The following is a 12027-nucleotide window of genomic DNA, read 5'->3' as shown; positions in this document are numbered from 1 at the left end:
AAAATCCTTTGTTATTACTTATGAACATTTTACAGTTTCAAAAGAAAAAGCAGTATTAGAACTGAAAATAAAAGTCTGTGAATCATGCTCCAATCCTCTATAAAGGCAACTATAAAAATGATAAACAGTTTTATTGGGAGACCTTGCTAATTAACTACAGCCTCTTTAACAAAGAGATTCACTAGAGCAGAATATTGCTGCTATTATGTGCTTTCAGCAGAAAAGGTTAGAAAAAGGAAGTGTTGGGTTTACCCGAAACGCCTGCGTGCCGAATTCGGAAGGTAGAAAGTCTCTGGATCAACTTTGCCCCCCCCAATTTTGTCTGTTTACATTTGGACTTCACGTTACAATGTCGGAACTGAAACTAATACTCAAAGACGGAAGCCACAGTCTAGTGTTGTATAATAATCAAGGGATTGTGCCTCTGAGCCCGCAGTTCCAACTAATCCATTAATTGTTCTCATCTCATCTCATTTTCGGAACCGCTTTATCCTCATTAGAGTCGCGGGGGGTGTTGGAGCCTATCTCAACTGACTCCGCGCCTTAGGTGGCCACACCCATACCTGGCCGTAATTTAGAGTGTCCAATCAGCCTACCATGCATGTTTTTGGAATGTGGGAGGAAATCGAAGTACCCGGAGGAAACCCACACAGGCCCGGGAAGAACATGCAAACAGGTGGACCAACCCTGGATTTGAACCCAAGACCCCAGACAATTAATTGTTTAGTTTGAATGAATGAATAAATATTTTCCGCCTTCGCCTTACTGCTATACTTAACTCTGCTGGATTATTTCACACATAGCAAACTGCAATTATAATTTGAAAATAACCACAAACTAGCCCTTGGAAAAAATGATTAAAAAAACCAAAACTCGCTAGGGAGATTTCTTGGTTGGAAATGAGCAACTGAGACCACAGAAGCGTCACAGAGTACTAGCAAATGAAAGCTTTATTTAAAAGATAACATCAAGATTCCATTTGGCTTCAGTTCCATGGGAATGGTTTTGGGCCGTCATTCATTAAACCCACCAACAGTTTCAAACTGAACTATTGCCACTATTTTGAATCTTTTCTTCGAGTCATCCTCTTTTAAGGCTGGCGAGTTCATTTACAAAGAGATTTTATTCTAAATGACGGCATTACCCAAGGCTTCTTATTGGAGCACTGTTCATTAGAAGCTGCAAGCCTTTTCCCAAGTGATATCGATCCAACTGAAGTCGTCCTGTCTGCCCCCTTACCGCTTATCCGCTGCTGTAGACATGCGCCATGGGGCCTCCATTCAATCCGCAACCCTCATTTTCAGTACTTAATAAGTTTGGACCGGCTCTTTCTTGTGCTGCTGAATGGCCAGCACACACACAAGTAGGGGGGCAAGAAAAAAGGGGCTTAAAGTGCCTAAAGAGGGATGCGGCGACCAGTGTGAGTAGAGGGAGCGGACGGCTGATTTCCCTAGGTGAGTTTATAGTCGAGCTGTCACCCCACAAGTTCCCCACTGCCAGTTAGGCAGGCGCCTTAATCAGGAACATGAAAGCATCTCCTGTGGCGCCGCCTCCTGTCACTATCACTCACCTGTCGAGTTCTTGATTTACCCTGAACTGCTGTCTCCAGTATTGCGTGGAATAGTCCCTCCACTACTGAGAATTCAAAGGGCTAATGTGTTTCATAAATGAAAGTTGATGACACACAAAGGAGCAGTTTAATTTGAATTTCTTTTATCACATCGGAGACTACGACTCCTGCATGTGTTTGCCAAAGTGAAGTCACTGAGATCACCTACTTTTGTTCTGAAGATTTATCTCATCTAAGTCTGCAGCACCAGCGACGGTTTTGTCTACTCAAACGTGCAATTAGCTGTCATGGTGTAACAATGCAATCTGTGCAGATAAGGGAATCCTAAATTCACTTTTTCAATGTTCTCAGAGTGGTTCACCAGAGATTCTTTTTGGATACTGAGAACAAAACACTGCCCATTTTAAATCAGTGATGTATAAAAGAATACTACTACTAACAGAAAAATAGCCATTCATTCATCTTTGATACAAATTGTCTTTGTTTGGGTCAAATGTGAGCTGACACCACTTTCTATAAGTTAATGGCCACTCTTTTGAAATGTGGGATGTTTTTTCTTCTGCTTTAGTTTTCATGCAATCAGTGTTTTTAATGGAAATTAATATTTATAAAGCAAATGTATAGCAAATATCAAATTGGGCCTGTTGTTGCTCTCCTATGTCTGCATTTGTCTAAAACACAGTGTAACAAGTATTATTATGATTCTTATTGTTACTTTTTGTCTTCTAACTGCATATTATTTTTTGGGTGACCTGTGTTATATTAAAGATATATATGAACAATTGGCTATCTGAACTGGGAGGACTAGCAATATTAATTCATAATAATATCAACAGTAGTATCAGTATGTGAAAATGCCTTATTTACAAAAAAAAAAGGTTCCAGCAGTATTGTGTTTCCAATTCACAGGATCAACAAGACTTATTTGTTCTCCCTTACTCCGCCCTTTTTTTCCCTCTTTACAATAGTGTTATGTTATAAGTACCAGTTTCGGTTGGTACTCTGACTTTGCCTGAATAAAACATTGGGAAAGTTGTCTCCTCCAGGACTTCAAGTAATCTAGTTAATCCCTATCTATGCGTCGGATGTTTTTTTTGACTTGAAAGGCCCTCAAAGCATAAGGAGCCTTTGCATCAACAAAGCACCAAAATAAAAACATGTGCTTCACGTCACGCCGTAAATAGTGAAAGCTTTGTTAAACTTGAAATAATATCAAAGCACCTGTCAGGAGTCCTTCTGTACAGTTTTACATTATGTTTTCATCCACAGCTCATTTTCTCTTTTGTGTAATTTCCCCACATTAATATCTGCGCGTCTTTGTTTTACCAGTATACAGTAAGCCCCGCCCTCTCCCATTCTTTTTATGGCCCATCAGTAACGCGTGCTTCTCCCACACACTGCCCTTGTTTACTTTGTTTTGCAGTGGTCGGTTCACTTTGCTTCTTCATGGTTCAAACTTGTAAACTCAAGCTGTGTTTTCATCTTTTTTTCCCCCTGTGCCTTTTACCTGAAAATTTGACATCAACTGAATGCCACACAGCTTTCTGTATTTTCAATACAAAAGGATTTACTCGGCTATCAGCTCGACTCCATGCGGCTTTCTGTGATTTGAAAAGTAACAAGTTGGGCTTTTTCCCAAATGCCAACAAGTCTCATTTTAGATGTTGTGGGCAAAGGTTTATGCAATAATATGCAATACATTTCTAATATAGTCTTGAATACTCATGCAATGATAGATATCACACCTGAAAATTCCATCCTATTTGATATGCAGGTTATTTTTGCAAAGCTTGTGGAAATGCTGTGAGAAAATGACCAATTCTATAGAGTGCTATAAACAGATAATTGAGTTGACTTGAAAGTGCGCTGGAGTATTCTAATTGAATGAAGGAAATATCTTTTTTAAATGCGTGTCCTCTTCTCATTACATTCAATGCATCATCATCAAGGTTGTTGCTGCGGCTTCAACGCATAATCATAATAATTAAATCCCTTCAACACAAAAAAATGTCTCAAATGAAAATTGAATTGTGAGGAAAACCAACTCTTCAACTTTCTATAATGCTGGTTTAACACGCTTTCTAAGAGGGAGATTCTGCCGTCTTTGCAACGTGACGAATAACACCCACTTATTCATGTCTTTAGTTTGTTCTTTGAGCAAAGGCATTACTCTTTCCCCAGAATGCATTCGGGGACTACTCTGTTTTTACGTGAATGTCGATGAGATTCTTCATGTTCAAGCTTTAGCTGTCAATTGCTGACAGCCACTTGGGCGTACATCGCCAGCTCTGAGAGCTTTTGCACAAGGTACACATGAAAAAAAAACCCGAAATAGAATAGCATCTCATTATCGGTCGAGCGACGGGAGCCTCTCCATGCCTGCAGCCTTCTACCCCCCGCCCCCCTCATTGCAGCCCATTGAGGGCCTCTCTTCCCACCCTCCTTTACCACCACTGTCTCCATGGTGATGTTTTGAATGAAACTTGGGGCTAGAGGTTGTTGTTTTTTGTTTCGGGTATGACCCAAGTAGTTGTTTAATTCCCGGGGATTTTCACTTGGGTCAAAGACAAAACAATTTGGAAAGAATGGGCTGGCGTTTTGGAAAATTAGACTGAAAGCCTTCCAGAAATACGAAATACAGAACAGTGGTGTGTCTTAATTAACAATTTATTATATTTTAAAAAGCCCTATGCTTTTATTTCTTTCCAGTGAGCAGCCTGGTGACCGTGGAGGGAATATATGGCCAAACGCTGGAAATTCCTTGTAACAACGAAGCTGCGGAAGACGTGGTGATCACTAAGTGGAAATATGTAAGTCAGCATGGAGGACAATGGATTCAAAGTAGCTACGTCTGTCAGACACAGGCTGTCTGACATCCATTTATCATGTCTGAGCCACGCCTAGTCTAAGTGCATTTGCAGTGCCCCAGAAAGCATCTGTCTCTCTCGTTGTGTGTCTGAGCGTGTGTGCATGCATGTGTGTGTGTGACTCATGTGTCTATTGCAAAAAAAAAAAGAGAAAAAAAATTAAAATCCCTTCCAGGACAAAGGAGATGGCCTCTCAGGAGACCTGCTGGTGAAAAAGAAAAACAAAGACGTCTCCATTAGTGCTACTGATGAATACAAAGGCCGCATCAGCTTAGCTACCAACTCTAGCCTGATACTGTCTGCCACCAAGCTGAGTGACCAACGCACTTTCACCTGCATGGTGGTAGGCAGCTCAGATATTGGCGAATACCCAGTCAACGTCATCATCTACAGTGAGTATAAGCACTACAGTTTTGGATTCAAACATCATGCCAGCATCTTATAGTTATGCTTGCTGTCGCCAATGTATAGTACTTTTGTTCTTCCTGTTTAGTCCAAATATTAACGTCAATGCAATTGTAGCATTGACTTTGGTTAAAAGCAGTATTGGACAAAATGGCGCATTTATGAGATGAAAGAAAATTGTTATTCATTACTATTTCCTACGTCTCTCAATAGGCCATGACCAACCTTTTGAAATGTTTCCTCGGATTTAAATAGCATAAATTATCTTTTTTTTTCTAAGTGGAGAAAAAAAGTAAACCTGCAGATCACATGCTGCAATCCTAGAAAAAAAATATATTCTACCAGAATCCCTATCGATCACACTTTGTGCTAGTTTGTCCTTTCTTGATTTATAAGTTCTTTACATCAATGTATTTATTTTATATGTGTTGCAATACCATATGATGCTTCTAATACTCTGCTGCTAAACTGAAATAAACAAAATTTATGGACTATGAGCCACTACGTTTACCCCACGCTTCAAGCCCTGCAATTTATAGTGCAGTGCATTTTATTTATGGATTTTTACAGGCTCTTAGTTTTAGTGCGAATATTCCATAATACAATGTGCATATAATACAATCTGCAGAAATATATATTTAGAATATATATTTTTGTAAAATTTGGCAGACACATCATATATATGTCTATCACTGAACATTTCTAATCTACATTACTTCTAAAAAAAATGAAAAGCTTATTGTAGAAATGTTTCATCACTTTCCAAAGCTACATTGTGCATTATGTATTTTATGAGACCACACAGACCATTAATATATTCATGATTATGTATTGCAGAGGTGCCCGCAGGTGTAGAGGTTTCTGACATGGCGCAAGAGCTGGAGATCGGAAAACTTACAAAGGTGTGTTTTTTTCCCTTGTGTGTGATCATTGTTAAATAAACTGATATTATTTTAAAACACATCAAAAGGGTTTCCCCTCTCCCGAGGCATAGCAGCGACCATGTTACTACAGTAATAAGTCCTTTTCAAGTAGTGCACATGAATTAATAAAGAGCACATCCCCTGCTGTTGCAATTAGAAGACCCATAGGACCAGAGAGGACTTTGGGCATTTCATGGTCTGTTGCGTTGAATAATATCAAACGTATGTGGGGTGGGTTTACTGATATTTGGGCATATTAAACAATGACTCGGATGTGTTCTTCAGTTTTTGTCCTTATATTCTACAGCTGGCCACATGTGTCGCTAAAAATTCCAATCCGGCAGTTGACATCACATGGATGAAGAACAACAAACCTCTGACAGACAGTGAAAAAGGTACTTTAATTCAATTGGGATTTCTTTTATTTTTAGGTTTTATTTTCAGGAGTCAGCCAGTATAGGCTCAAACACCCCCACACCCCTAAAGAGGAGAAAGCGGTTCAGAAAATGAGAAAAGATGTACTTTTAGTATTCAAAAATAATGGCGAAGAGTTGGCCATTTGGGATGCTCACATTTGATTGGCTAAGAGTCTCAGCATTGAACAAATGTCTACTCAGACTAATGGTGGTTATTTCCAGTAAATACTATTATTTGCTAGTCTCGCCCTTTCAATGCATCAGAAATATAAAATTCAGTTTTTTTTTCAAATTTATTATAAAAGATTCTTTCCACTGAAGTGGATAAACGTATGATTTTGTATTTTCCCTTAAGGTTACATACAGCAGTATTTTTACTCTTCATAGTTTTTGTGCTATATTCAATCTACTGTTGAAATGTATTTAGAATTGAATTATGGTCAATTTTTTTTTCAAGATAGAATACAGGAGATTATCGTCCTCCATTGTTGTTCTTTTTAGTGTATTGTTGAAATTGTTTTTATCTTGGTCCAGTTCCCATTGCAGTATTTATAGTGTAAGTTAAAGGAAAGTCAACAGAATTTTCACATGGGGGCTAAAGTAATCAAGTATGTTATTAAAAAGTGCCATAGGTTTGACTTTGTGAATTGTGTACTGCTTTCCTGTGTGCTTTGGGGACCTTCAGGCAGCTTGTTTGTCTTTCAACACAGGTGTTTCCATCCAAGCCTCAGTGCAGGTGGATCCCGTGAGCGGCCTATCGAGTACCTCCTCCACGCTGGAGTACTCAGCCACGAAGGAGGACACCGACGCCCAGTTCTCCTGCAGCACTCAGCATAACATGGGCGTAGAACTGACATCACCTCCACTCACCTTTACCATCACATGTGAGTCAACTAATATCTTGCCTTTTAGACACAAAACAAAAGGAATGTTTCTTTGAGTTTCATCATCATCATCATCAATTTCTTGAATCATAAGTCTGACTTGTGTTTACTAACCTTGACTGAAATGATTTTTTAAATAATTTATCCAACCCAGGTCTGATATGCAGGTAGCATGAAAGAAAAAAAAAACTCTGCTTTGGGGATGAGCAGCGAAATAAGATTAGTTTAGTAGCTACATTAAATATTGAACCTGCTTGCTCGGTCAGCATGGCCTCCAAATAAGATTGCAAACTTTTTTTTTTTACAAGGCAACTTTAGAGTTTGTTGTCAGAGACATGAACTAAATTACGCTTTATGTTTTGAAAAAAAAAAGTTTGGCCAACAACTACTATAACTAGTGCTTTGTGAGTCTCATAACCTTGTCAATGCTTAGAATCATTCATTTTAAAAAACTGCTCTCTTTGCTAAGTGCCCTTACACAATAATAATAGCTCCATCAAGAACATTTGTATTTATTATTACTGTCAATCCCCATTTATCTAACAAGATTCACTACAAGCCTCGCATTATTCAATACTTTTCGCCACATGTTGCATTTTAGAATAATCTTGAATATTTTCAACTGTCAAACTTTTTGAATTTTAAGAATTCCGAGTCAGCAATTCTCACTGCTGCAAACATCTTAACCAATCAGGTTTCTGCAAAAACAAAACAGAACCTGACCGCAATCAAATGATTACACAAATTAGTGCAAATGTGTCAAAATCCTGCCGTCACTGTGGCTCATTGCACACTATACATATTAACTAATTATCATAATTGAAATATATATTAACTGAATACACACAATTTCATAACAGCCATGTTTAAAATAGGCGTAAGTAGAAGTTAAACCTACTCCTTTAATTAGAAAGTTCAAGATCAACACTACACTATTTTATAATTATAGCAATATCATTTTAATGAACAAATTATTACAGGAGTATCAATATAATTACAAATATTCTACAGTTTCTGCACTTGCGAGAGTGATCAAACTACTTTCAATACGCTGATAGAATGGAAAATCAAGCTGTGTTATGATACCAATGTTTCATTTCAATCATTCATTTGCCCCCAACAGTAAAAATGAATTAGACATGTAGCGCAGTAAATGGCCGCCAAGAAGGTAGCTAAGTGCCAACTTTGGAGACAGGGAGTTTGAAGGAGGGGGGTTAAATTGGATGCGCCGGATATTTGAAGATAATTGCCTAAAAAGTGCAAAGACTGAAAAAATATGTGGCTTTCAGTTAGAGAGAAATAGCAGTGAAATGTATTTTGTTAATCCTCATTTCTAGACTCCACGGAGAATATTGTGCTGCAGGTGCTTGCCCCAAATCCTCTGGTGGAAGGGGCCAACGTGACCCTCAAGTGCATGGCGGACGGTAACCCGGCACCTACCAGCTTCAACTTCCACCTGAAGGTGCAGTAATGCGTCTCCAGTGGTTCACTTGCAATTAATCAGTCAGAGCATTTCCTGACAATCAGCGTCTTTTGTGTGTGTTACCAGGGTGATGTGATTCCTGTGAAAAACACGGATACCTACACCCTAACTGCTGTCTCGCGTGATATCACCGGTGAATACAGATGTTCCCTAATTGACAACCCAGCCATGATGGCATCCAAGAACATCACAATCAATTGTAAGATATCACGCTGTGTTTCTCTTCATAATGCTTCCGTCTGTGCTGTCATTTTTCCAAGTGAAGTATGTTTTCCCCGTAATGTTCAGATCTCTCGGTCTCACCCGCTTTATTGTGTCAGCTTCCGCTAATAAGCCAAGGTGCAGTGAGAGGAGTGAAGTTAAGAATAGAAATATCTCCAAAACTGTCAGCGCTGGGAACGTCGTTTCTCCATCCTCTCACCTCTTTTTTTCTTTTAGACCTAGACATCAATTTAAGCCCCTCTGGGAAGATCGTCAAGACAGCCGGGGAGGCCTTGGAGCTATCTTTACAGATCGACGCTTCGGGGGAATCAAAAGTCTCCTGGACCAAGGTAAAAAAGAAAAAAAAAAGAAATAAATAAAACCACCCTTACCGCTGAAAGTGACTGCCTTGAAGAATGAGTTTGTTCTTGAAGTGAAAAGTCTTGTTTTTATCTAATCAGGACAATGTCAAGATGGACAAAGAGCCCATGTTTAACAAGTTGAAGTACTCGGATTCTGGCCACTATGAGAGTGAAGTGAAGATGGGAGCACTTACCGATAAGGCTTCTTTTGACTTGGTTGTTGAAGGTAAGTGAATAAACACAACACTCAATGTTAGTGCAGTAAATATGGTCAATTCCAATTATGGTGCTATTCACATCCCTGCAAAATAGCAAATGAAGCTGGAAAAAAACTGCCTATCAGGTAGTTCTTTATAAGTAAGGTCAAAAACATTAATTTTATTACTAACTATTTTTGGAGAAGAGAACTATTGATTTGTATCAGAATTCTAGGTCTCTAGAACATGTTGTGTTTTTTTTTTTTTACTCTTCGTTATGCCTTTTTGATTGCCCTTATTTATATTCAGGTGTTATTTATAGCTGTAAAAATACACTAAATATATGCTCTAAATCCATTTCAATGAAATAAAGTCGTTCATCCAAATCCATTAATAAATTTCGAAAAAGTTAGGTTTAGCCTCGAGAGCTGCATGTTTTATTAAAACGAAGTACTGACATCACTCACCATTAGAACAAATTAGCACGCCCTCTCATTTTTGCATCTAAAAAAGACGAATTGTGAAAAATGACCCATTGTCATTCCTCCATATTTCTGTGCCCAGCTGTCCAGGAGCTGTTGCCAGGCAACCAGATGAGACTCCACAGAGTTCCTGACAGCTCTGCACTTAAAACAGGGGGGGTAGAGGGTCTGACAGGATTAAGCAAATTGAGTCCGTTTTACTAATTACTCCACTTTTTTCAGTCTTTTCATCAATTCTGTTTCACTCTTTGAGCAAAACAAGGTGAATTGTCTCCTGAAGCGATAGACTGACAGTTTCATTCATCTTGTATACCGCTTATCCTCACAAGGGTCGCGGTGGGTGCTGGAGCCTATCCCAGCTAAATATTGCCAGCCAATCGCAGGCCACAATGAAACAAGTTATCAAGTGGGACTCGAACCCAGACCGCACGCACCAAAGTCAGGCTGAATTACCATTTCACCTTCGGGTGGCCATAGTTACCAATCATGAAGAATAAAATGACTCCAGTTTTTCAATTGGATTGGACGTGTGTATGTTTGTGTGTGTGTATTTGTGAAAATGAAGAAAAAAAACAACAACATCACAACAAGCGCATCCTTTTGCAGGCGCTCCAGTGATCAAACAGCTGTCCAAACAACGCAGTGAAGATGGCCAACATAAAGTTTTGATTTGTGAGGCAGAGGGCTCTCCAAAGCCATCTGTTTCTTGGAGCATCAATGGCACCTCGGTATGCACACTAACACACACACACACACACACACACACACACACACACACACACACACACACACACATTTCTTCCTCATGAAACTAAATGACCTATAGCTAAACAAGTGTTCTGATCTTTAATGTTTTTCTCACTTTGGCCTGAAAAATGAACTAATCAAGTTTTTTTAAAATTCAAAATCAATGCTTTTTTTAATATACATATCATGAAGAAACATATTGATTTTTTTCACATTAATCAAGCACGCCCATTGCCTGGCATGTTTTGACCATTTTATATATATATATATTTTTGTTTCACAACATCTGGTGTTTCATTTGATGTAGTATGATACATATAACATATAAGACATTTAATATGTTATATATGTATTTGTGTGTGCTTTTTAGTGCAAAATATACTCAAGCCACATTGCAGATTGAGATCAAATAGGGCCTCTCACAAGTATTTGTCCGTAGGCCTTAGTTGCTTTATATCCTTAGTTTAAATGAATTGGATCACATGTTGTTCCTTTTGGAGGACATTGCAAACTGTTCCCATTTCTCCCCGGCAGCCGTCAAACCAGTCAACGTATCCGGTGTTAGTTTATGGAGGCAGGTGCACTGTTGAACAGGGTAAACAAGCCTAATTTCCTCCAGGCTTGAGAACGATGGTGTCACGGGAACAAAATTCCCCCTTTTTTTGTTTGTCTCTTCGGTGAGTGCACCTGTATGCGGGCTGAGAGCTCAAGATCAGCGAGGGCTCAGTGAATTACAAACACGACCGGAGGTGCTTTGGGCTGAAAATCTATTCGTGCAGGATCATTTTCATTCCTTTCAGTCCGAGCTGAACACAACCCGGGGATGATAATGAACCCTTTACGTGCATCACAATGTATGGTTTCTTTCTCAATTTAATTTCAACTTTTCAAGAAAGATGTGAATACAAGCCTCGCTAATGGCTATTCATGTGTTACTGTTCTCACATCCTCCACAAAATGAATAGGAGCTCAAATAGGTGTTGGTTATCAGGCGGTCTGATTTTTCAGCACTTTTCAGAATGTACTTGAACACAAAGCTCTTGTTGGAGAACATCACCTCCTAGTGGTGCTGAAAATTACTTGCTATGCTGCAAAAACAAATACATACAGTCATACCTCTACTTACGAAGGCCTCTAGGTACGAAATTTTCAAGTAACAACATTTTTTATATGCATATGGTGACTTGAGATGCGAAAAATATCCAGGCTACAAAATCCCCCAAAAAGTAAATGCATTTCCTCATCCGTTATTTTATGTTGAAAATATTGTCCCAAATGCATTGATTCTCACTTCAGAGCATTGCTACCCTCGTCACTCTCATTCTTTCTCATATAATGACAATAAAATCATTCAATTCAATTCAATTGGCTGTCTAACAACAACCACCATCCATGTTTCAAGATTCTCTCTAACATACCTGTCCACCTCGACTAAATTCTCTCCTTATTAATGATTCTAATTCCCGATTAAAAACCATACAAATGCAATA

At 38.8% G+C, this 12027-nt stretch overlaps 1 protein-coding gene across 3 annotated transcripts in view; it reads left to right on the top strand.

The window, feature by feature from the left end:
* alcamb (activated leukocyte cell adhesion molecule b) overlaps positions 1-12027 on the top strand; it is a 33826-nt gene that overhangs the window by 18494 nt on the left and 3305 nt on the right. For all 3 annotated transcript variants that reach the window (XM_077722942.1, XM_077722941.1, XM_077722940.1), the window contains exons 2-11: positions 4280-4380; positions 4613-4829; positions 5680-5744; positions 6073-6160; positions 6892-7065; positions 8403-8527; positions 8615-8747; positions 8987-9099; positions 9211-9337; positions 10397-10518. In XM_077722942.1, the coding sequence (XP_077579068.1) occupies positions 4280-4380; positions 4613-4829; positions 5680-5744; positions 6073-6160; positions 6892-7065; positions 8403-8527; positions 8615-8747; positions 8987-9099; positions 9211-9337; positions 10397-10518 (1265 nt within the window). The remainder of the gene's footprint in view (positions 1-4279; positions 4381-4612; positions 4830-5679; positions 5745-6072; positions 6161-6891; positions 7066-8402; positions 8528-8614; positions 8748-8986; positions 9100-9210; positions 9338-10396; positions 10519-12027) is intronic.

This window comes from Stigmatopora nigra, chromosome 8 (genome assembly GCF_051989575.1).
Source record: "Stigmatopora nigra isolate UIUO_SnigA chromosome 8, RoL_Snig_1.1, whole genome shotgun sequence".
In the NCBI taxonomy this organism is placed as follows: domain Eukaryota; kingdom Metazoa; phylum Chordata; class Actinopteri; order Syngnathiformes; family Syngnathidae; genus Stigmatopora; species Stigmatopora nigra.
Note: the sequence above shows the minus strand (reverse complement) of the source record. Positions and strands in the feature narration are given on the sequence as shown.